Here is a 25932-nt window from a genome sequence, read left to right as displayed (position 1 = left end):
ATGGGATCTAACCCCCTCGCCTTGGAGATCTCGGGCAAGTGCTGTTCAGTACTGCTTTCCATAAACAGGGACCAGACGGGACGGCACTTGTGGGGGTCTCCCAGGGGATCAGAGAACCCCAGGCTCTTTCCCTCTGGGCAGGGTAGCACCCCGGCACTGCTGATGCAATCTTGGCACTGCCAGCCTGGCACCTCGGAAGTGCCAGCTTGGCACTGTCAATGTGCCCAGCTGGCATTGCCAGTTGGCAGGGGCACTGCCAGGTATCAGGCTGGCACTACCAAGGTACCAAGCTGGCATTTTTCCCGTGCTGTGGATCGGTCCTGGGGTACAGCTGAGGACCCACTTTTCGGTGAGTTGGGGCTTTGGTGGGGGTTTGGGTGTCGCGTCAGGGGGTCAATAGATCAGGACGCCATTTTGAAATGGCATGCCGCCTCCTTCCGCACTGAGGAGGTCCAGCGAGTGGAGCTCCTCAGTACAGAAAACGGGACTAAGTGTAGCCTTGTCAGACCGTTCCCCGCTTTTGTAAGGGCCACGAAGAATCCAGCACGAGTTTTAAGGATACAAAGTAATAACATTTATTTACTATAACATATATACATAACAGTAGCAGTAACTTCCCTTGCTACATACTTCTTCCTCCTGGTTCCTGAACTGGCCAGCTTATTTATGCTAGGAGTTTACTAGTGGTTTCTCCGCCCCCCTCATTGGGGAAGCTCATACTCCCACAGGATTGTGGGATAGTCATTAGTCCCCAGCCAATGGTAAGTAGGCAGGTTATAACACCCGCTGAGGCCCATATCTACCCAAATGGGTGTTCAATAGCATGGAGTTTCCAAGCGTTTGGAGTGCCAAGAAACACTCGGCTAAACACACTCGCTACAGGACTCTGTTCCCATTCGGCTAGATCGCCTCCTAGCTTTACAATTGAATCAACTCCAAACTGCTGGTATCATACCACAACCTAAGATAAGGAAACCAGTGGGCAACTCACAGGCTGCGTAGCCGGCTTTCCTCGCCATATCGTGCAGCACTTTGCACAAAAACAAAATCTGCATGTTTGGCCCATGTCGTCACGTTGGCGGAGCAGTGCTGGAAAAAAACCAGAAACATCGGGAATCCCGAGTTCGGGACACCTTTCTTAAAGGGCGCCTGATCTCCTTTAAAAAACAAGAACCCTCTCACCATGTACACAGAGACACCCCTCCCCCACACATGCACAAGGGGGACTGCCCCCCCCCCCCTCCCCCCCCGAATGGCGCTCCCCAGAGGGACCCTCCCTTGCATTGTCCTGGTACTGCTGTGCCAGGAGCAGTGTCAGGGTGCCAAGGGGCAGTGCCGGGATCAATACCAGAGTATTGCTCAGGCATGTCTCTCACCCACTGCGGCTATATTTACCTGTATGCCCCTGGTGGGTTCTCTTTGGTTCTTATTTTTATAAACCTACTGTAAGTCTTGCTGACAGAACACCACATCGGCGATGGGGGAGATCCAATTGTGGCGGGATCATCAGGTGGGGAAGTCCATTTTTTTTTGTAAAATATTTTTATTCTCCATTTTCACATCTTCTTCAGAATTTACACCCCACCAACAATCAATTAACGGTAACAAATACAAAGTCAATCCCCTTATCAACAACAACGATCCCATCCTCCGCACACCCCAAACAACGGCCCACCTGACAATATAAGCATCAAATAAAACAAACCCTCCCACGGTGGGAAAAGCAAAGGAAAAACAAAAAGAAAAAGGAATCAGGAATCACCTTTGGCCACCATTGACCTATAGAGTCCCCCCCTTCCCCCTAACATTCAATGCCATCCAATCCCCGAAAGAGTACCGTAAATGACACCGATGAATTGTAAACCCCCCCTCCCCGACTCCTCCCCTCCACTTCCTCCTACAAAACTCCTCCCCCAATCTCTGTTCCTTCCCCCCAACTTTCCACCCCGGCTAGACTCCTCGGAACCTGTTCTGCCAGGCTCCGATGGCCGCAGGCCCTCCCCCCACCTCACTCCCGTTCACTGGCCGGTTTAAACCGGCCAGCGTGGATGCCCCCACCCCGGTCTCTTTCCCCCTTGCTTGGTCCCAGGAAAACCAAGAAATCCCCTTTAGCACACAAAGCCCTCATACACAGCCAAGCCCCAAAGAACCATCATTGCAAGTGAAAGTCCCATCTCTTCCCTTGTCCAAATATATACAACGTTGGCTCGATTAGCACATACACCAGCACGCAGTGAAAAAATACAGTTACATGAGGCTACATCGGTACATGACCATTTCTCAATTCAGCCACAGTCCTTCTGCGTTCGGAAACTCCTCCGCTGCTTCTGCCGTCCCAAAACAAAAGTCCTTGGATTTGTAGGTCACCTACAGCTTAGCTGGCTATACTATGCCGCACTGCACCTTGCTGATGTACAGTGCCTTCTTCAACCGGCTGAAGGCAGCCCGCCTCCTCGCTAGTTCCACCGTAAAGTCCTGATATATGCGTATACCAGTTCCAGCCCACTGCACCACCCGCTTGTGCTTTGCCCAGCATAGGACCTTCTCCTTCACTCTATACCTACTGAAACACACAGTTACTACTCTTGGCGGCTCACTCGCCTTTGGTATAGGCCTCCACGACCGATGAGCCTGATCCAGTTCATATCGGGAGGGATCATCCCCCTCCCCCAATAGCTTCGCCAACATCGTACCAAAATACTCAGTCGGCCTCGAGCCTTCCACTCCTTCGGGCAGCACCACAATCCTCAGATTCTGTCACCTGGATCAGTTTTGCAAGTCGTCCATTTTGGCTCGCAGACCCTTGTTGATCTCTATCACCTTCCGCATCGCCTTCCCCATCGAGGTAAGTTGATCACTGTGCTGCAATAATGTCTCTTCCACTTCCTTCAGCGCCTCACCTTGCTCCCGCACCTCCGCCACTGCGCTCAATACCGCTGCCCTCACCGGGGCAATCGCCTCCTTCACCAGCACTTTCAATACCACCCCCATCTCCTTCCTCATCGCCTCCATGTGTTTTGTGAACTGCCTTTCGATTTCCACGGCCATCACCGTAGTCATTTCTTCAGCCGTGGGCAATGCGGCCTCTCCTGGTGCCCCAGCCTCCACTTTTCTGGCCGTCCCCACGGTGATCTTTCCACTCCCCGACGGACTTTCAGCCGCTATTTTCACGGCCATTTTCTAGCTTATTTTTGACATCTCCCTTCACTGTGCCTTCTCCCTGCTTTTGCCGCCTCCTGGGACCGGGCGTTTAACCCCAAAAATGCCGTTCCCAAATGGGAGCCCTCCAATGTGCGGCTGCCTCCCGTCCACCGTCACCGGAAGTGAGGTGCGTAAGTCCTTGTAACGAAATTCGAACTTATTTAAATGAGGCTCCCGACTTTTCTGGGTGTGATTTTGTGCCCATGTCACCGTTTGTACCCGTGGTGATTGGGGATGCAAAATCCCAGCCGTTGTTATTGATCAACTTCCACAGTTTGGATGGAACCTTCTCCTCATTATCCACAATTCAATAAGAGAAAATTACACCTCATGGCTTTGTACATTAAACTGGAGCATATTTAGAAGAAATGACTTTTCACTTATTTACAGTACAATTTTTTTTTTCTAGAAATTTAGAATACCCAATTCATTTTTTCTAATTAAGGGACAATTTAGCATGGCTAATCCACCTCCTTTGCACATCTTTGGGTTGTGGGGGCGAAACCCACGCAAACATAGGGAGAATGTGCAAACTCCACACCGTCGGTGACCCAGGGCCAGGACTGAACCTGGGTCCTCGGTGCCTTGAGGCAGCAGTGCTAACCACTGCGCCACAGTGCTGCACATTTACAGTACAATTTAATTTTCTTTGGCATTTGCAATTAATTATCAAAAAGGACCCAGGGTCTGGCTTTTTCCTTTGGAAAGTACTTTCAGCAACAGGTAAAGTTAGCGGGCGCAATTCTCCCATCGGGAGACTAAGTCCTGGCGCCGGAGTGAAAACCGGAGTGTTTCACTCCGGCATCGGAGGCCGTTCCCAGTCCCCTATTCTCCCACCCCGGGGGGCTAGGAGCGGCGCCGCGCCATTTACGCGCGCCGGGCCTTGGCGCCGCGTAAAAGCGGCGCTGCGTAAATGACGCGACCGCCGCCGCGTAAATGACGTCACCCGCGCATGCGCGGTTGCCGTCCTCCCTGCGGCCGCCCTGCAAGAAGGTGGCGGATCAATCTTGCGGGGCAGCGGAGGAAAGGAGGTCCTCCTTCAGAGAGGCCGGCCCGTCGATCGGTGGGCACAGATTGCAGGCCAGACCCCTTTTGAGCCGCCGCCCCCCCCCCCCCCCCCCCCCCCCGGTGCAGGAACCTCCCTCACCCCCCCCACAGGCCGCCCCCCCCCCCCAGCGTTCCCGCGCTGTTCCCGCCGGCAGTGACCAGGTGTGGATGGCGCCGGCGGGAACGTGTCATGTTGGGCAGGCCGCTCGGCCCATTCGGACTGGAAAATCCACGCTCGCCCATTACCAACGGCAAGCGGCGATTCTCCCAGCAGCCAGTCGTGATTCGCGCCGCGCCGGTTTGGGGTGGGTGGGAGAATCGCGTGCGGGCATCCGGACGGCGTGGCGGGACTTGCGCGTCGCCCGGGTGATTCTCCCACCCGGCGTGGGGTGGGTCGGAATTCCGCCCAGCATTTCTGTTCCTTTAGCATATAAATTTGTTTCATGATGGCACTTCAAATTTGTAAAACACTGGGCGACATTTCTGCCAATTAGGTTCTATAAGCTGCTGCAGAATTTGCCTTGCTCTATATGCAGTAGGAACTATCAGGTTGCAATAACAATTAGTGAAAAATTCAGAGAAGTTAAATCATTGACCTAATAGGCAGTGTAGTCATGTAAATGTTCTGTAGCAGCATGTTTATATCTGCATTTCCCCACCTGTTCATCTCAGATAAATTAGCAAAGAGCAGCAACCATAATTAAGCAAGAGGGTAAATCACCTGAGACCATTCCCATAACCAAGTTCAGTCAGAATGTGGCAGGCCAGCTGCCTACCCAACAGGAAAAGGAATTTTGAATAGCCCCATTCAGATAGGCAAGAACAAAACATGAGATTAATCAGACAGATGAGGTAACATTCTCGAAAAGCAAAAAAAAAATATTTTATATGAAAACTTTCCAAGTGGAAATGCAGTTAAAGAACCCTACCTTCGGTCAGGAAGAAAGTAAATTTTCACATAGGGGTTCCTTGGCCTTCCTTCTTCCCTGAAAGGAAGATCTTTCGCCCCAAGTATTGTAACAATAAGCTGGTGGCCAACTTTGTCGTACCAGAGTTTTATCTGTTGGGAGAACATACCATTATATAATCACCGCTCTTGTTGTTACGCATTGGAGAGAATTGCATAGGGAACCCCTAAGCACGATTTACATTATCTCGATGAGAGTGCAAACACAGATGTAGAGGGAACAGTAAATTTGGCGGCATTTTGCCATGTAAATAATGGGCTGAATGAATCTAAGTGTGCTTCAAGTAAAATCCTTTGAATTCTTCTAGGTGATCATTCAAAAATCTATTAATAAAGTATGTGGCAAAACTACACTGAAACCTTTGATTGTGCAAAATGCATTTCTTTTTCCAGTAGTTAACAGGGTGACCATTGATAGTTTCACTGATTTTGATAAGAGACCAGGTCTAAAAGGTAACAATAAACATAGTCAGTATATCACACTTATTATAGCACACCTCCATTAGTTATCAAAAGTAACAGACATTAAAAAAAACACAAATCAGGCAATGACATTTACACCTTTTCATTGTTTCAAGAACTAAAAACAACAGGAGGCCAGAGATTAATCTGTAGTTTACTGCAGTTTCCAGCACGGCAGAAACTATTTCTCCCTCACTCCATTGTGTTCTTTCTGGCTCTCACTTGCTTGTTTTTGGTTTCTTTTCCAGGTTTTCTCTTTCCTGCCACTGTTATTTCTATTTTTTAAGTGCTCTCTCTTGTGCCTCACCAACAAGTAGCATTTGCATTCCTTGTGCTTGCTCTGTTGTCACTGCTCATTTTCTTTATTTGTTCATTTTCTTTATTTTATTCATTTTCTGTATTTCAGCTCGACTTTATTAACTTTCACTTACTCCTGCTCTCTTGCTTATTTTCTCAAGTCCAATAGGTCTCCCACTCTTCATCATTATTCTAAGTACAGTACCCTTTTTTTCAGTCACTTAGTTCCTTTATCTGTTCCTTCCTTGTGTTCTCTCCTACCTTTCCACTCACTCACTCATTCTTTCCATTCCAGGCTGTTTCACCCAATGGACTTTATTTTAACTTATTTTACCCTGCTGTTAATGGGGCGATAAGAGCCTCAAAAAGGGCTTTACTGTCCTATTAATCTCTATTTTCAAAGGTGTCTCCCACTCTTCTCACTCAACATCCAAATTAGGGTCCAATCACCCCAATTGCCATTTGTTATACAAACATAGGAAGAGTTGGCCATCTTGCCCTTCAAACCTGTTCTATATTCAATAAGACACGGTTCATCTGCAACCAAACACCCCTTAACCATCTTTACCTTTGATTATAAAAAAATCTATCATTCTCAGATTTAGAGGTAAAAATTGGGCAGGACTTTCCTGGGTTTCCACCCACCCATTCAGAGTGAATAAGTCAACTGAAAACCTGCCCCCTTCCTTGGTGGATAACCCCACAGACGCTTAATGCTCAGCGAGGCATACGTTGGCTCACGGTGAGACTACCGCCCCCATCTGGCGATATCGCTGGCTTATCAGATGTATCTCTGCACAGCGCCACCTGGACCTGACAGTAATCATCACTGGAACCGGATTTGGGGATGTGGTGAGTTGGGGGGAGGGGGGGGCTGCTCAGCAGGGATAAGTCAGGGGGTCCTGAAGAGGGGTGAGAGGTAGGTGTGGGTTCACAGGCTGAGGTGGAGGAGGGGAAACATGGGAGGGAGCCTCTGATATGGGCCAGGAGGACCATAAAGCAAGTACCCTCATTTCCTGCCAATAGCCCAAGGAGTGAGACCTGCCAGGCTTCAAACTTTGTTCTGCCCACCGCAGCAAATATTGTGGCAGGTTGGTAGTGGTGATGATTGGTTTGGGGGGGGGGGGGGGGGGGGAGCCTTAAGCGGTGATTAATTGCCCACTTAAGGGCTTCAATTAGCCCAAGTCACGTGGACTACCTAAAGTCTCCCTCGCTGTGCATCAAATTGTGACGGGATGGGTGGGTAGGCACTGGGAACATCGCCTATGGTATTACGCTCAATCTTAAGCCCCATCTCCGTCTGTCAGTAATATTCAGCACTTGATCTAGCTCAGAACGTACGTTGGAAATGGTTAAAGTGTGTTACAGATGTTCAATCATCTTTATGGGTGATTGAGAAAAAAAGAGGCTAATCCCAAAGAAATGTCATACAGTGCAGAAGGAGGCCATTTGGCCCATCAAGTCTGCACTGCCCCACTTAAGCCCTCACTTCCACCCTAACCCTGTAACCCAATAACCCCTCCTAACCTTTTTGGACACAAAGGGCAATTTAGCATGGCCAATTCACCTAACCTGCATGTCTTTGGACTGTGGGAGGAAACCGGAGCACCCGGAGGAAACCCACGCACACACGGGGAGAACGTGTAGACTCCGCACAGACAGTGACCCAGCAGGGAATCGAACCTGGAACCCTGGCTCTGTGAAGCCACAGTGCTAACCACTGTGCTACCGTGCTGCCCAGAAGGAGCAGGCGTGCTCTTCCAGTACTACTGAAATAATCTGAGCAGCTGTCGCTCCCCTTCTTCTGAAATCAGGACTTTCTCCTTCAATCAGGACTCTCTTCCCACTGTACCTGTCCTCCTGCTGACTCGTGTGACTTGAAACTGGTAGGTTCAATCCAGTAAATTGCAGCGGGAGGCCTGGTTGGTGCCCCCGAACTTGATGACTCGATGCGAATGAGGCAATAAAATTCCTTCCGTTTCTGCATAGAAGATTGTGAAATCTAGCCATCTGTCTGGCAGAACCCAAAAGCAGCTCAACTCATCCCTTTTTCATTCCAGACCTCTTCAGCCACTCACACTTTCCATTTCCGAGTGTCTCACTCATTGACTCTTTCCATTTATGCCTGCTTCACTCACTCACTCCTTCCATCTGGGATGTCTCTCATATTCAACCATAGGACCATAGAATTCCTACAGTTCAGGAGGCCGCCACTCGGTCCATTGAGTCTGCCTGACCCTCAGATAGAGCATCCTACCTAGGTCCACTCACCTGCCCTATCTCCGTAACCCCACCTAACCTGGAGGAAATCTGCGCAGACATGGGAGAAAGTCCAAACTCCACACAGCAGTCACGCAAGGCTGGAATTGAACCCGGGTCCCTGGAGATGTGAGGCAGCAGTGCTGATCACTGTGCCACTATGCTGCCCTTCTATCTCAGTAAGTCTCCCCTCTTTCAATTCATCATTAAGATTTATATATTCGTTCTTGAGAATTTCGAGTTTCAACATCAAAGAAAACTTGTTTGAACAATGATGTAAGCTACAGATATAGCTGATAATAGAATGAACACAGAATTCCTCAAACATGCAGCAAAGCAAAGAAGCATTCTGTCAAATTGCAAATGAAGGTTTAATAAAATAAATTTACACTCTAATGTTCTATGGGAAGGTAGAAATGGTATCTAAACTTAAGCTCTAATACGCTAGCAAACAAATTGTACCTAATTACAAACCTTACCCCAGCTACTCCTCATTCAGAAACTATTTCACAATCAATGATTTTGGTCTTTATTCATTTACATGTTTATTATCTATAGGTGAGATTTCTCTCTGTGCAGTTGGAAGCAGATTTACTCTGGTTTTGCAGTGATCAACCCCACTTCTTCCCAAACTGCTATTTTTCCTTTGCTGGTGAAAATAAACTCACTGATCAGTTAACATTGAATAAATATTTTCCACCTTTCAATTGGCAGATTCTTTGCCATAAGCAAGCCCTTTTACACATTTCAAGTCAGAAAAATATTTGCAGCAAAAATGTTGCCATTATGGATGGCTGTGCTGTGCACAACCAAGAACAAGACACAAAATAATGGTGGGCGGTATCCATAAGCCAGGGCAGATAGAGATCAGGCCATGCCAATAACACAGATAAGAAAGTAATATCCAGGCTGGTTTTATCAGAATACATGTTTAATTGGTGATGTTTCACTGCTGAACATATTTGTCTATCTGGATAAATGTTTAACTGTTGACACTATAACAGGATTGCTATAAAGGAGGAGTGTCTTCAACCACTTCAGAAGACAACCGGAACAGCAAGCATCATTTTGATTATTTTTCAATACAGTGCACATTTCAGATGACCCAGAGTATTGTGTGCAATTCTGGGCAGCACACTTCAGGAAGTAAGTGAAGGCTTCAGAGAGGTTTCAGAAAAGATTTACTCGAATAGTGCCAGGGGTGAGAGACTTCAGCTACATCGATAGATTGAAGAAGCTGGGATTGTTCTCCTTTGAGAATGGAAGTTTGTCAGGAGATTTGGTAGAGATGCTCAAACTCAGAGGAGCATGGACAGTGTAGATAGGGAGAAACTGTTCCCATTAGTAAAAGGGTTCAGAAACAGCAAATACAGATTTAAGGTGATTGATAAAAGAATCAAAGGTGATATGTAGAAAACATTTTTTTGCAGCAAGCGGTTAGCATCTGGAACGTACTGCCTGAGAATGCAGATTCAATCATGGCTTTCAAAAGAGAATTCGATAAGCACCTAATGAATCATAAAATCCCTACAGTGCAGAAAGAAGCCATTCAGCCCATCTAGTCTGCACCAACCCTCCAAAAAGGGCACTCTATATAGACCAATGCCCCACCCTATCTGCGTAACCCCACCTAAACCTTTGGACACTATGGGGCAATTTAGCATGGCCAATCCACCTAACCTGCACATCTTTGGACTGTGGGAGGAAATCGGAGGAAACCCACACAGACACGGGGAGAAAGTGCAGACTCCACACAGATGGTCACCTGAGGCCGGAAGTGAGCCCTGCTCCCTGGCGCTGTGAGGCAGCAGTGCTAACCACTTGCTACTATGCCGCCCATGACAAAAATTGTAGGACAATGGGGAAAGGGTGAGCGAGTGAGACTAGCAAAACTGTTTTCACAAATATTTAGCATAAGCTTGACAGTGAAAATGGCCTTCTTCTATGCTGTAGCCTTTCTATAATTCTATGAAGACATACAGAATGGTGTACTGCAAAGCACATTGGAGTTTGTTGGAAAATCACTGAAAATAAACATGTAAACCACCTGATAGACCTCTTAGAAGGGAAGGCCTAAAGAACAATTAAAATACAGATACTTTGAAATAAAATAGGAGAATTGTAACTGAACATTTAATGTAAGGCAGAAAGGAATCCAGAAGCCAACAGCTAGTTTGAGTCCCAGGACTGTCCACCTCTTGGGCTTGTAGGTCTGAGTTGGGGAGGGATTCTGTGTTCAGTTTGCTCAATGGAGCACTGCACAAAAGGAAGAAATTCCATCACAGAAGATGGAAGAAGAAAAAGCCTTTTCATGTACATTTCAAATCATACATCTTACTGACTGATTACGATACACAAATGATGAGAGCTGTGTAGAGTTCTGTGACTCAGACTATTCCAACCCTCCCATCTGTATGGCTATAAGCAGTCTATAAACAGGTAGATTTAGAAAAAGAATTAATCCTTAATCTGTAATTAATGGTTAATTACAAGATTTCAAAGAAGAAGGGAGACCACCACACACTAACCACAATATTCCTTAGCACAACCATGTATAAGATCTGTTTGCATAGGTATCATTTGTTTGCCAATGGTCAATTGAAGGATCTAATGTAAATTGGAAAATGCAGATCACTGTTCTTTAAAACAGTATAATGGCAATGTGAATGATTATTGTTCCTGGAGACATGCAGAGCTTTACTAATACTAGTGAGATGTTCTGAGGTATAAACTGTACATATATGCTATAAAAGTACAACAAAGAGAAGAGGGGGAGCAGACAGGAAATAAAATTGTTGCCATCAATTACTTCTCTGCATTTTCCAAATGATAATATTTTCAGATATACAGTGCCTTTACCTGAACCCTAGGAACAAAAGGCGCTGTTCTTCTACTAAGGCTTTGGCTCTGGTAAGCAAAATTAAACAACAAAGAAAATAAATAAAATAAAAATAAAAAAGGTACATCCACTCTCAAGACACTTAACGAATGCTCTAAAATGAAAACAGGACACAAGTATTTTACCGTATCTCCCTCGATGCCCCTCATTGTTAAACATGAAGATGAGATCGTAGTTATAAAAATGCAGACTGTTTTGAACTCTCATATTTGCACCAGGTTTCATTGAGGGGGGGTCAATAAACCAACTCCCTTAAGGAATCCATCTTGATTTTTTTAATTGCCTATTCAATTCTGAAGGCCTAGATTTCGGTGACGTTCCTAGATTTTGAAATTGCATTGTTATCTCAAAACAAATCACAAATTGTTGGATGTTACAATGTATAACACACCATTTGAGTGTTGGTTCCCCCCCGCCCCCCCCCCACCCCCCACCCCCCTCCACTCCCCCACCATTAGCACCTTTCAGGGTACAGTTCAACATTTTCAATCTAAATTTCAGCCTCATGAAAGTATCTATTTTTATTTCCTTCTATTGATTTTATTTCCCTCTGGCACACAGTAAATCAGCAGCAAAAGTCCTGTAAATTAGATACAAAAGAAGTTACAATAACAATTCAGAGGATGATTGGAACATTAAACAGACAAAGAGGAAACAAGCAACGACAATGACATTTGTGCGAAAGAAGGCACATTCAAAGAGACAGAATGCTACTCTGGATTTTATAGCACAGGATATTAGCAAATCAACTAGGCAGGGAAAGCAACAAACAACTGAGATTTCAGAATCCCCAAGTGCACATTTAGGAACATGTGCCAGCTTAATCAGTTGTTACTTGTTCAGCAATTTTCTCCATAAATTACTGCACTGGGCAGAAAATACCTGACTCAGCTGTATGTACGAACAACCTCAAGTGCCCTATTTGAAATGTTTACAAAAGTAGGTCACTGGTTGCATTCCCTTGTAAATTTTCCTCTCTCCCTCACTCAGCTCCATGGACTCCTGTATTTGCAGAGACGGTCCACTCATTTAAAAAAGCAGCTTAAGCGCTGGGGCTGAGGGATATAGTGCACTGCCACATCTATGTCTGATCCCACTAACTAATCAGATGTGTGTATTGCCTCAGGCGAGGAAAGTTGGTTCCACAAAACCAAAGATAATTGTAGTCAAATCGCACTCTGTCACTCTCATCAATCTCACTTTAGGTTGCAGTCCAGTAGTTGCCTGCCCTCCATCGGAAACAGATATACTTCAAGAAGAGAAGCACATTTTTAAAAAAGCAGATTTTTTAAAAAATGAAGTAAAAAATTTAAGTAATGATCATGTGTCTTAGTACAGACCAGTGCTGCCCGCTATACGTGCTGAATCAGTCACTGACATACGGCAAATTGATGCGGTTCATGTTGAATGCTACACAATACTGAGTTGCATTAGAATTGCAGTTGTGGGGATGTGTGATTCTCACTCGCTAAACTGCTCTTTGACGTCTGTCCTTAATTGAGCATGGATTAATCAATCACGTTGCTATTAGATAAGAGTCACATATCGATCTGAAGGGTCATTTGTTCTTTTCCCTCCCAGCTTCTCCTAATTTCTCCATTCTGAAAAATTAGAGAAGTTTACTTTTGAAGAAATTTGTATTTTTGAAATAAACTGGACCCACTGTCAGAAACAGAACACTTCAGTTAACAGATTGTCACCACCCTTTGTGATTGTTTACAGCAGGGCTGCTTTTCAGAAGTTGCATTGCAAAACCCCTTTGAGTCTCCTGGCTCAAAGCCTCAAGTTTTTCCAAAAGATTGTATCTATGGTTTATTAATGTTGCACATGACTTCCGGTGGTGGCTATGAGGGAGTAGGTCACACATTTGGTGGCTCCCGTTTCGGTCGGACTTTTGGGCCTTTTCCCCTGACTTTTTTGCGCTTTTGAGCACGGAACTGGAAAGCAATAGTACTCAGGCACTGAACCCAGACAGAGTTGTATGGACTTAAGAAGCTGGAGGGACCGTAAACCGCAGAAGAAGTGGTCAAGCAAGGGCACGGTGGAGGCTGTGAGAGAGACCAAATGGCCAATGTCCAGAGCAAGACGCCGACAGCCCAGCCTACAATGGAGCAGTAGCTACAGGCCATGCAGGAGGGCTTTTTAGCTCTGAAGCGCGATAATTTGGAGCCGCTCCAGAAGTTGATGGACCGATTGGAAAAAAGGCTGGATAATGAGGCTTAGAAGCTCCAGGAGCTGGAGAAGACGGTGGAGGAGCAGGCCAACTTTCAAACGGTGGCGGACGTGAAGATTCGGAGGTTGAGGGATCAGCAACAAATGCTCCTGGAAAGGCTGGAGGACCTGGACAACAGATCTCGCCGGCAGAATGTAAGAATCGTTGGCATTCCCGGAGGGGGCTGAGGGGCTGGATGCTGCCGCGTATGTGGAGGGTTTGTTTCAGAAGCTGGTGGGGAACGAGGTGTTCCATCACCCGCCATTGGTGGACAGGGCACACAGAGTGCAGGTGAGGCAGCTGCGATGAGGGGATCCGCACGAGCGATGGTGGTCCAGTTCCACAGGTACCTGGACAAGGAGCGGGTTCTGCAATGGGCCAAGAGCACACAAAGCTGTACCTGGGACAAAAGCACTCTGCGTGCTTCCCAAGACCTGAGCACTGAGGTGGCCAGGAGGAGGGGAGGCTACAGGCAAGTGAAGGAGATTTTGTATAAGAACAAGGTGAAATTCGAGCTGCTTTTTCCGGCGTGACTGTGGGTTACATATGAGAGTCAGCACCACTATTTCGAGGAACCCGAGGAGGCGATGGACTTTGTTAAGAAGCAAGGGCTGGCCCTGAGCTGAGGACTCTTGGACTCCTGGTAGAACGTTTAAGTCTATTTTGTTTCTCTCTCGCTGTGAGAGATGCCTGCATGCTTGGGTCCGTTCTTTCCGTTTTTTCAACCTTTTTAGGTGGATGTATTTTGGTTGCGATGTGTTTTTCTCGTTATTTTTCGTGGTTTCCCTGAACGTTTCCTTTTTGGGTTTCTTGTTTGGTTGGAGTTTTGGTAGTGGGAAAATAAAAAAGAAAATAGTTAAAAAGGTGTGGTTATGATGGGGGTTTCGGGGCAATTTTTTGCAAACTTTTTCTGTGTGTGGAGGGGAAGGGCTGAGAGTGCCTGGTACTTCTTATCTCTATTTGTTTGATTTAAATTGCACTATTGTTGGGGTTGTGTCTGATTTGTATAGAGTATTTGTTTAAGCAGGACTGGTTTGGGGAAGTGGTATGGATGGGCCGGGGGGGAGGGGAGCCAGGAAACAATGGGTGAGAGACTCGCTGGCGCCGAAGCTGGGAGCCGCCAGACTAGCTGGGTGGGCTAGTCAACGGAAGCCAGGTGGGGGGTGTTCATATAGTTAGATTAGAGCAGGGGTTAGGCGGTAGGATGGTGTTGCCCGGGGGGGGGGGGGGGGGGGGGGGAGTTGATCTGCGGACGAGGATGGAAATTGGGCATGGCAACAGTGGGGAGGTCATGGGTGGAGCCGGCCAGGAGGCGGGCCAGAGGATGCGCGACACATGGCTGGAGGGGATGGCCAAGGAAAGGGGATGGATGATCGACAACGGGGGGGGGGCGGGGGGGGGGGGGGGGCAAGTGCCTCCCAACCAGGCTGATCACGTGGAATGTTAGAGGGCTAAACGGGCCAGTTCGCGCATTTGCGGGTTCTGAAGGCGAACGTAGTCATGTTGCAGGAGACACACCTGAAAGTGGCGGACCAGGTTAGGCTAAGAAAGGGCTGGGGTAGTCAGGGCTTTCATTCGGGGCTCGACATGAAGACTAGGGAGGTTGCGATCCTGATTAATAAAAGGGTTCAATTTGAGGCGGAGGGTACAGTTGCGGATGAGGGCGGCAGATTTGTTATGGTTAGGGGTAAGCTCGAAGGGGTGAGAGTAGTCTTGGTTAGTGTGTATGCCCCTAATTGGGACGATGTGGATTTTATCAGGAGGTTGCTAGGGTAGATCCCCGACTTTGACTCGCGCAAACTGATTATGGGTGGGGACTTTAACACAGTTGATAAATGGACAGAATCCAACGAAAACATCAGGGCTGCAGGTACACAGTCTCTGCAGTTTCCAAGATTTTCTGGCTTGCTTTTCAAAGGAGTGGTTTTTACACAAATCCATGCAAAGCTAATGTCATTAGTGGAGGATGTGAGTGCAGGGATACCTTAATTCAATGCACTTGCACACCCAGTGAGGTCAGAATACTAGCCATTTGTTGGGCATAAGTGCATAAGTGGACCCAACTAGTTTGATTGGGGGGGGGTCCAAGCTAGTGAGGCAAGTGGGACCCTCAAATGTTAGACCATAAGACATAGGCCCATCGAGTCTGCTCCGCCATTCAATCATGGCTGATATTTTCACATCCCCATTCTCCTGCCTTCTCCCCATAACCCATAATTCCCTTATTAAACAAGAACTTATCTAACTCTGTGTAAGACCAAATGTTGATTTTGCTTATAATGTCTTGCCCAACTGGGGACATAGCTGTGATCTGGAGAGTGTTCAGGCACCTTCCATAAAGACAAGTAACCAACAGATCTTTCCATTATATAGATAAGGTGAGCACTAAGGCATCAAGTGGTGTTTGCACCCTACTGTCCCATGCAACCTCTGTGCCTCCTACTGACTCCAGTATGGTTCACACTGGAGTATGCTGGTAGGAGCAAAGCTGCTGGATCATTGACCATGGATGGAGACAATAAGTCACTTTGATAAGTGACAATTTTCAAAAGGAACTTCCCACTGCCTGTAAAGCCTGGTCATTTGTTGCTGGTTACCATGCACCAGGATAATCTGGTCACTGATGACGTCAAAGCAACTCAAAAGGATTTTATACATATACATTTCTAAACTCAAATCAAAAACACTTTTGTGAAGAGAAACTATCCACAGTGACCTAAACTATACTTGGTTTCGGACCTCAAAATTTTTACCTTGTTTTGAAAATTTACCTCTTAGCATAAAGACAGAATTTCCCATGCATAGCTATAGTAAGCTTGTCATTAATCAAATCTCAGAAATATAAGAAAACATAAGTACATGATGTATAATTGGTCATAACATACTGAAAGTTGTCCAGGCAGGAATTGTGGAGCATCTCGCAACATTCCAGGGCTCATGGGTGAAGTGACAGAAATAGAGGGGCGTTCCATCTTCTGAGACTCAAAGGAGCTAGAACCTGTGTACACAAGTGGTTTTTGTTAATTGCACAAACGTATTTTTCCCACATGTTTATTTTTATGGAATCAATGTACACTTGAACAGTAGTAATAAATTTAGAACAATATCTTAAACGAAAGCATAGAACGAGAAGAAATTAGTAGTACCAAAATGACAATGAATCTTGAACCTAGACCAAATCATGGAACACAGAACATACAGTGCAGAAGGAGGCCATTCGGCCATTCGAGCCTGCACCGACCCACTTAAGCCCTCACTTCCACCCATCCCCCTAATCCAATAACCCCTCTAAGTGCAATTTAGCATGGACAATCCACCTAACCTGCAGCATGGACAATCCACCTAACCTGCACGTCTTTGGTTTGTGGGAGGAAATCGGAGCACCCGGAGGAAACCCACACAGACACGGGGAGAACGTGAAGACTCTGCACAGACAGTGACCCAGCAGGGAATCGAAACTGGCGCTGTGAAGTCACAGTGCTAGCCACTTGTGCTACCGTGCTGCCCTTCAGGGCCAGGTTACTGGCGGAGAGTAAACAATGCTAATAAATTTGGATGTGATTTACTCCACTGCATTCTGTCTCTGCAAGTGAGCGATAAATTGTTTGAAATAACTTATTTTTAAAGTAGAGGTATTTTTAAAACAAAAGATAGATAACATAATGTAGGAAAGGTTGCAAATATGCACTTCATCTAGAAGAGTGCTCCAAGATTCATATAAATCAATCGCACTGCTCGTGCGGCCAAGAAAATTTTGAACTGTGTGTAGGGGGCTGTTTGAGCGCTTTCATTTATGTGCAGTCATGAGGATCTGTGAAATCACAAGAACAGCAGATGAGAGTTAACTTAAAGGAGGGATTTTACAATTTAAAGTATGCAGTAATCATAGAATTTACAGTGCAGAAGGAGGCCATTCAGCCCATCGAGTCTGCACCGGCACTTGGAAAGAGCACCCTACTTAAGCCAACACCTCCACCCTATCCCTGTAACCCCACATAACCTTTTTGAACACAAAGAGCAATTTAGCAAGGCCAATCCACCTAACCCGCACATCTTTGGACTGTGGGATGAAACCGGAGCAGCCAGAGGAAACCCATGTAGACAGTGGGAGAATGTGCAGACTCCGCACAGACAGTGATCAAGCCGGGAATCGAACTTGGGACCCTGGAGCTTTGAAACAACTGTGCTAACTACTGTGCTACCTGTGCTAACCGCTGTGCTACCGTGCTGCCCCTGTTCTGTTGATTATTTTTTTGTCTACTATGTACGTACTGTGTACGTTCCCTTGGCCGCAGAAAAATACTTTTCACTGTACTTCGGTACATGAGACAATAAATATCAATCAATCAATTAATCAATCAAGAACAATCCTGAATTCTATTCTATTAAGCAATGGCTTAACTTAGATATGTTTGGTGAAAAAGGAATGATGCACTTTAGTTTAATATTTCCCAAGGTTTGGGATTTTGGTCCTCCCGATAAAAAGCAGCTGAACTAATTTGCTTCTTCAGTATGGTGTTGGCAAATTTTCAATCTCACTCCCTGTTAACTTTGAAAGGCATTGTAACTTGCATGTATTTTGGTTAGCACACATTATTTTAACCATGCAATAACATAGAGGACAGCATATGTTTTTAAATAACTATGACCTTTGAGGGTTCAAATTACCCTGTATTCTCTGGATTTTGGGCCGTGGCTTCATCACAATGTTGAACAGAACTGGGGTCGGACTCAATACAAGTAAGTGCTCAGAGTTTGAGCCAATACCACCGGATCAGCCCACCGATAAATTGGGTTGGAAGAATCAGGAGGGTCTCAAAATCTATGATTGGGGGGATCGAGTGGACCATGCAGATCATGATCATGGGCCCATAAGGATAATCACAAGCCTCAGAGATGCAGTCTTGGTTCGGGAAAAAAAGCCGGGAGTCTCTGGAGTTCTGTTGGAATCTCGGAAGTACAAATGTGGAGTAGGAGGAGGGGGTTCTGGAGGTCAGTAGAGAGATCAGAGGTCGGGGCCTGAGCCTAGTTTCAGAGGTCAGGGTTCTTAGGACCAGAAGCAGCAGTGATTGTGATAATTAATTTTGTTTTGCTTTACATGGTGTTTGGACGTTGTTTTTCCTAGAAGCCGAAAGTACTGAGCACCTCAAAGAATGCTAGAAGTAGCAGAGTACTGAAGCAGGCATTAGGCCTTTTATATGCACATGCAGAGGGCCTAGTTGCCTGTTTCAGAGTAGATAATAGATACCTCATGTTTGTCTTTTCTCCCATTTTGGCAGGCAGTGCCAAAATTGTAGTTGCATGCGTGTTTCCTGATCACGGATTTAGTGCCCTCGGAGGCTTGCAGTGCCTGCTTGGTTTGCAGTGACCACTATAGTTTGCCGAGAAAGTACCCATTTTCTAATTGACTCTTTATTCAGCACCTGATGTGCTGACTGGCCTTAAAGAAACCACCTCAATGGTAAAAAGTGTTTTAACCGCATCTGGCAATCACCCCTTTGTCTGAGAGAAAGTTCGTAATGTTAATGAAATAGCTGCAGAAAAGATCTTGAAACTGGCAGTCTAATCACAAAAAGGAGAGATGCCATTGCCTTTGAGGCACTAAGAATACCAGGCTACGCTCTTTTAGCACTGAAAAAAGGAAAGAATTTTACGGACTTGTGCCTTCATGAGTAATTGTCAACTCTGACTTCCTTCGTTTCGTGATGGTATTATTAGCTTGCTAAAATAAGTAAATTTTACTGAAGTGAAGAGAAACAAACCACACTTACTTGATTCCAGCTGTCCATGTGTGCTGTCTGGTATCCGGGGAATATCCCTTCAAATTAGAAAAAAACATGAAGCAAAATTTAAGAACAATCTGTGTGTTGCTATAATTTCCAAGAAAGACTCCATGTCATACACTAAAATCTGATGATCAGTTTACACTTCAGTGGTGCACATCTCATTCGCTCCTACGTATGAGTTCTTTAAATTTGTAAAAACATATAACAAACACACTTGATTTTAAATCAGGGAGAAAGAAATAACATTAAATCATGGCTTACTTTTAGTAATGAATAAATGATGATGTATTTATTAAATCTGACCTCCCGGTGTAGAGCTTCATCTGTTGGGCATCCAACGTGATTAATGTAGGGAAAATTGTGACATTATGGGCGCAATTCAACGGGACAAAAACAGAGGGTGGGGTTTTTCGGCCACACCCGCCCTCCCGATGACCGGAGATTCCCGCCCGAGGTCGACAGACCTTCACATGGTCCCTTTCCCATCTGTGGCCATCTTGCGGTGGGCAGCCTAAAATTCCAGCCCAGACTCCTGTTTTGGGCGCGTTGAATGGGGTTACTCGGTGCCTGCAGCGCCAAGAAAGACTTTGCCTTTTCTTTTGGCCTCAGCAAGGAGCCCCACCGAGACTGCACTTACATCATTTTCTGCATTGATGACCCCACCATAGCCTCCGCTGCACCCAACTACCTCTTCAGGGGGTCCTCGACTCCTTCTGGGCAAGACATAGGCACCGTGCATGCCCTAGGCATGGACAATCTGGCACCCTGGCACTGACAGCCTGGTATCTTGGCAGTGCCATGTGGCAGTGCCAAGGCACCAGGCTGCCAGTGCCAAGGTGTCCGGCTGCCAGTGGGAGTACCAGGATGCTACACTGCCCAATGCATGACCACCCGAGGGTCTCCAATGTCCTGGGGGACCCCCCAGGTGTCGTTATGCCTGGTCCACATTTGTGGAAACCAGTGCTAAATGGCGCCCCGCAAAGTCTCCTAGACGAGATCCAGATTGTGATGTTTCGCTAGATTCAAAGGCCTCAGCACATCACCAAGCCGGGAGTGACGAGGCCGGTAAATCATGCTCTATGTGTCAAAATATCCTGGTATGTGCTCACATAAGTGAGGTTCCACACTTGTTTGCCTCATTAACGGCCTGCACTCATAATAGTGTTCCCATGGTTTACCTATTATATAGCATTGCCTCTGAAAGCAAAGTCATAGACAATTCGATAAACAACATTATGGTAAGCACACCAAAACCCTCTTCTGTCTGGAGATTTCCTTATCCTTTGATGCTTCCAAGAATTCACTGCCACAGGCAGTATTTGTAACTGTGGATGGGCTGATGGTGGGGTGACCTTGGGGATGGTCCATGTGAGATTAACAATATATTACACAAACGGAACTTTGGATTAATTGCAAATATGCAATGAATTTAAAGTTGGCGCGAATGAAAACACTGAGGACAGAAATTTTACATTTCTGACCCACTCGAAGCTGAGGGCCAGAAACTGGCTGGAAACCTGATATTTTGTAGCCCTTTCCTTCGGCTTTTGAATTCAGTCACAATATTAACATCCCATTTTGGGGTTCCCAACTAGAGATTTCCAGCTTGATGACGGCTTGCACCTGCCAATTGAAAAATCCCTATTTAAGGAGATTAAATGGCACCAGTGTAGAGGGTAAAGCAAGCATGAGGATGGATGTACAATGTGGGAAGGCAGCAGCCTCCATTCAACCTAGTTCTTAGATTCTTCCCTTGTGGTTATGCTGCGGGGTGAGTCCACAATGAGAAGTACTGTTCCTGCAGACAGGGGGAAGAGGCTAGCTATTCAGCTGAAGCAACCATGGAAGTAACTGAAGAAGTGCACAGCAGGAGTGTGATACCTCTCTGTTGGATATAGTTAAGAGTCCAACCAAGGCTATAGATACTGCCTGCAGCAGTCAACTCGTGGAAGCACCCAAAGACAAGGAAATCTCCATACAAAGGAAGGTCACAGACATCCGCAGGTGCCATCCCTGCACAAAGGAAAAAAAATGCGTGCAAATGGGAAAGTAGCACCACTGGGATGAATGTGGCAATTTCTTAAGCTGCAGTCAAAAAAAGGGAAGTGAATATTTTTTTAAATCAGCAGCTGCATTGCTGTATCTCTCCAGAGGGTAGAGAGATTACAAATCCTCTAAAAGTCTGGAGCATCTATAAAAGATAGGGAACATCAGAAAGATGAGCACTAAATTCTGCAACACAAATTGCAATTCCACAGATCTTATCCAAATGTAGTACTTTTAAACAAATGCTGAAGTTATGCTTTTTAGATATATCGGTCACTGGAGAAAAGAAAAGTAGTGATGAATGAGAGACAACATTTCCCAGTGGACAAAAATGCAGTGTAATATAACTGGGCAACCGAAGGAGAAAGAGGCAGGAAAGAAGGGCACTGTGGAAGCCAGTGCAGAAAGGCAATTCAAAGAATAGGCTCAGGTGCAGGGTGGCAGCAAAAACGCACAGTCAAATGGACAGATGGAATTTGGTGACTTAAGTATGGTAGAGATTTGAAGAGACAAAGGACTTCCCCGTTTTCTGGGTGGCTCATAAACGTCTTTACACTAAGAACCTTAATGATACAATTAAATGTTACAATATCTCGTTAAACACTGCCAACCCATGGCAGAACTCCACTCCCAACCAAACACTAACGCACCCCAAAAAACAAGACACAGTGGAGGTGTAACAAATTTTCTACAGGTTTAAAGGGATATGGGCCAAATACAGACAAATAGGGTTATCTTAGATGGGCTTTTTGGTTGGCATGGACCAGTTTGAGCCGAAGGGCCAGTCTCCGTGCTGTGGATTCTACGATTCTAAATGGATGGAAAACCTGAGGTTCAACAAATTCCTCACTTGTCTTCTTTCAACTTCACCAACAGTCACAAAGAAGTGGTGGCATAATAACAGACATAAAAGTGAGGAGTTTAATCCTCATGCATCACCACACAAAGAAACATGCTCATGGTTAAGAACTATTATCATGTAAGAAAATAAGTTTTTAACAGCATTGCATATACAATTTTCTTGATGAAAAATCTTCCTCAAATTCTCAGGAAATCTTTAATGAAGTTGTAAAATTACTGCAGTTTCCTAACTGCAATTCATGAGATTCAGAATTGGCATCATAAATTCAGGTGTGCTGAAACACTGGGCTGGATTTTCCTGTTTCCTAGTGGGATTCTATATCCTCACTGCTTGTCAATGGGATTTCCCATTGTAACCACCCCACGGGGCCAGGAAACCTGCAGCTGTGTATGCGCTGCCAGTGGGAAAAGTGAATCGCAACAGTCGGAGAATTCCAGCCACTGTCTACAAGCAAAGTTCATGTGCCTCATTTTTACTTTGCAAATCAATAGGATAACATTCCCATGTATGGAAGTACAAGCTATACACTTTCTAGCTCAAAGGAAGCAGTGGAAAATCCATAAGATAGGAGCAGAATTAGGCCATTCGGCCCATTCTCCTGCCTTCTTCCCATCACCCCTGATCCCCTTATTAATCAAGAACACCAGATTTGTGCTTGAGGTTCTGTTACCTACAGGGCTACAGACCAAGAGCTGGAAGGTGGAATTAGAGAGAATAGTTCTTTCTTAGAACATCAGAATTAGGAGCAGGAGTAGGCAACATAGCCTCTTGAGCCTGCTCCACCATTCAATACGATCATGGTTGATGTCATCATGGCTTCATTTTCACAGACCCGCCCGTTCTCCATGACCCTTCAACCCATTACTAAGAAAAAAATCTGTCTAAGTCCTCCTCAAATTTACTCTCTGACCCAGCATCCATCGCACTCTAGGGTAGCACATTCTACAGATACACAACTCTTTGGGAGAAGTAGTTTCTCCTCATCTCTGTTTTAAATTTGCCACCCCTTATCCTGAGGCTTGTAAATAGGTGGGGTCCAAGAATCGAACCCTGTGGCACCCCACTAGTTACATATTCCCCTTCAGAAAAAGACCCATTTATCCCAACTCTGTCTTCTGTCCATCAGCCAGTTTTCTATCCACGCTAGTAAATTAACCCTAACCCTATGTGATCTAACCTTGTGTGGCACTTTATCAAATACCTTGTGGAAGTCCAGATACACCCCTGACTAAACAATGGAAAGCAACAGTAATTGTCGCTTTTTGTGTAGCTGAACTTGGACTTGATACGTTCCCCGTTTCATCAAAGTTCTAAGCAGGCATTCTTAAACTATTAATTCTGAATATTTCTTACAGAAAACCTAACCTTAATGTCATGGTAAGGCCCAATGTTCCTGACTACGTTAAGCACATGTGCACTAATATTAGCAAAAGCCTGAGAACATATTATGGGTACTTTCTTGGCTGGAGAACTATGGATGGTTTCAGAGAAGCAGCAAAGTACACATTTGGAAAAGAAATCTAATAAGATAAATAAATCTCTGTATGTTATGTCCTTTAAAGGCATAACATCTGAAAAGGTTACTGGAGTCTTAGCGGAAAAGCTTGCGATGGACTAAAATTAATCTTGCCTGTTAAATTATCAATTCATTGACCGTGAATAATTTACAGACTGATCAAAACGATAAATACATGCCATTGTGGAATGAGTGGTTAGCTGAAAATTGAGCAACTATGTTTACGTATTAACAGCAAACTAAACTTTGTAATTAAAAAAAAAAATTTAGAGTACTCAATTAAGGGACAATTTAGCGTGGCCAATCCATCCAGCCTGCACATCTTTGGGTTGTGGGGGCGAAACCCACGCAAACACGGGGAGAATGTGCAAAGTCCACACGGACAGTGAACCAGAGCCGGGATCGAACCTGGGACCTCAGCACCGTGAGGCAGCAGGGTTAACCCACTGCGCCACCATGCTGCCCCAAACTTTGTAATATTTAAAGGGACATCAATTGGTTTCATCCAAAGCAATCAATTTTAAATTGGCAATTAGCACAAACGGACAACCAAATTGTTCAACATTATGCAAGAAACCCTAACTTATATGACTAGAATTTTGTTTGCCTTGAACCTAGAGAGACATGTAATCTGGGCACATACTAATTATGTGATTTTAAAGATTGTGTAATTTTGGGCATAAATGAATTACATGTAATTCTGTCCACCAATCCCTTCATCAAAATAAATCTTCACTCACAAAACTGCCGACACCGCAGCTCTCAAATGCACGAATCCGGGCAGCACAGTGTTGCAGTGGTTAGCACTGCTGCCTCATGGCGCCGGGGACCCGGGTACAATCCCGGCCCCGGGTCAATGTCTGTGTGGAGTTTGCACATTTTCCCTTTGTCTGCCTGGCCTCACCCCCACAACCCGAAGAAGTGCAGGGTAGGCTGATTGGTCACACTAAATTGCCCCTTAATTGGGGAAAAAGAATTGGGTACTCTAAATTTAAAAATTAATGCGTGAATCCACCAATTGTCCTTGTTCAGAGGTCTCTTAGCATTACAACTAGTGGCTCCAGCAGGTGCCAACACCAAAAACAAAAACCCACAATGGCACTTAATAACTACTTCATATACAGCACCTGTAGCAAAACTTGCCTTTCACGGATTGATTTCTTCTACCATTAGCAAAGGATATGAAGCAACCTGATCCCCGGTGAATTTGATGTACTGCATGCCCACCATCTTACATAGATGAATGGATGCCCATGACAACAATCAGAGTAAATTTCATAATAAACTATTTTACATCATCAGAAATGTGTCGTCATGTAATGCAGGGTTTTTAAAACTCAGGGTCGCCACCCGTGGGTGGGTCGCAGGTGGGTGGTAGGGGGGCTGCAGAGTGATCGACCCCGTTGTTCTCGTGGTGGTCCCTAATGCCGGAGAACCGACCAACAACCGCTACCGACTTTTGCATTGAGAATTGCGGCCGCTGCAGCCGTTTAAATGGAGATAGGCTGTGTGGAGTCTTCCGGCCAGAAGAGGCAGCAGAGAACAGATTATGCACCCTGCACATAAGATTGACATGATTTGCAGCCCGAGGACGTTCTTTTGGCACCAAAGCAGGAAGCAGAGTCGATTTGATTTTGCAGCTGCTGGCAAGCAAGGCAAGTGAACTGAAAACAATCAATGATTTTCTCAAAAGTAATAGTGAATAGTAAAGTCGCCATAGTCCCAGATGATCATAGGCTGCTTTTCCCTCTAAGGAGGAGAACTGACTGATGGTGATTGAACCTGAGGGTCACCATGCCCTTTGGGACAAGGTTGAGAAGGTGAGGCCTTCATGAGTAATCTCTTATTCTTAAAAGTAAGAGATGGCCAGAGACTCCAATAGGCAGTTTATCTACTGGACAGGATCTCACAACAGAGAGCTGCACAGGAGAGTCTAGGACAGACAGAGCAGTGGTAGTGTTAGAGCTCCAAGGCCTCTTGATAACGGCCCGTAAAAAAGAAAATTAATTCGGAACAAAGAAGTACAAAGATGATTTCTTGAGGTATGGATTTGTCAATTGTGACAACGCAAATAAAGAGCTAACGCGTGTGTGTGTTCTATGCAGGGAATTACTGGCAAATAAGAGAGGTTTGGGAATTTGGGAGAGAAGTGGTGTGAGAAAAAAGGGGAACCTCCAGTTGTTGGGTTCCCAGGTACCTGCTGCTCTTATCCTTCTAGAAGGTAATGGTCATGGATTTGGAAGGTGTTATCTAAGGAACCTTGGTGAGTTACTGCTGAGCATTTGTAGATAGTACACATGGCTGCCACTGTACGTCGGTGGTAGAGGATTTGAATGTTTGTGGAAGACACAAAGAGGAGATTGTAAGCCAGGCAGCTG

The 25932-nt window shown here is 45.5% G+C and overlaps 1 protein-coding gene across 30 annotated transcripts in view; it reads right to left on the bottom strand.

The window, feature by feature from the left end:
* Positions 1-25932, bottom strand: part of rims2a (regulating synaptic membrane exocytosis 2a) — a 1580193-nt gene that overhangs the window by 717909 nt on the left and 836352 nt on the right. For 20 of the 30 annotated variants that reach the window (XM_072467178.1, XM_072467182.1, XM_072467181.1 and 17 more), the window contains 4 exons: positions 19116-19162; positions 16230-16342; positions 11093-11140; positions 5178-5308 (listed from right to left, as the gene is read on the bottom strand). In XM_072467178.1, coding sequence (XP_072323279.1) covers positions 5178-5308; positions 11093-11140; positions 16230-16342; positions 19116-19162 — 339 coding nt within the window. The remainder of the gene's footprint in view (positions 1-5177; positions 5309-11092; positions 11141-16229; positions 16343-19115; positions 19163-25932) is intronic. The other 10 variants (XM_072467183.1, XM_072467208.1, XM_072467192.1 and 7 more) reach the window with 1 other exon arrangement.

The sequence above is a fragment of the Scyliorhinus torazame genome, chromosome 11 (genome assembly GCF_047496885.1).
Source record: "Scyliorhinus torazame isolate Kashiwa2021f chromosome 11, sScyTor2.1, whole genome shotgun sequence".
NCBI lineage: Eukaryota > Metazoa > Chordata > Chondrichthyes > Carcharhiniformes > Scyliorhinidae > Scyliorhinus > Scyliorhinus torazame.
Note: the sequence above shows the minus strand (reverse complement) of the source record. Positions and strands in the feature narration are given on the sequence as shown.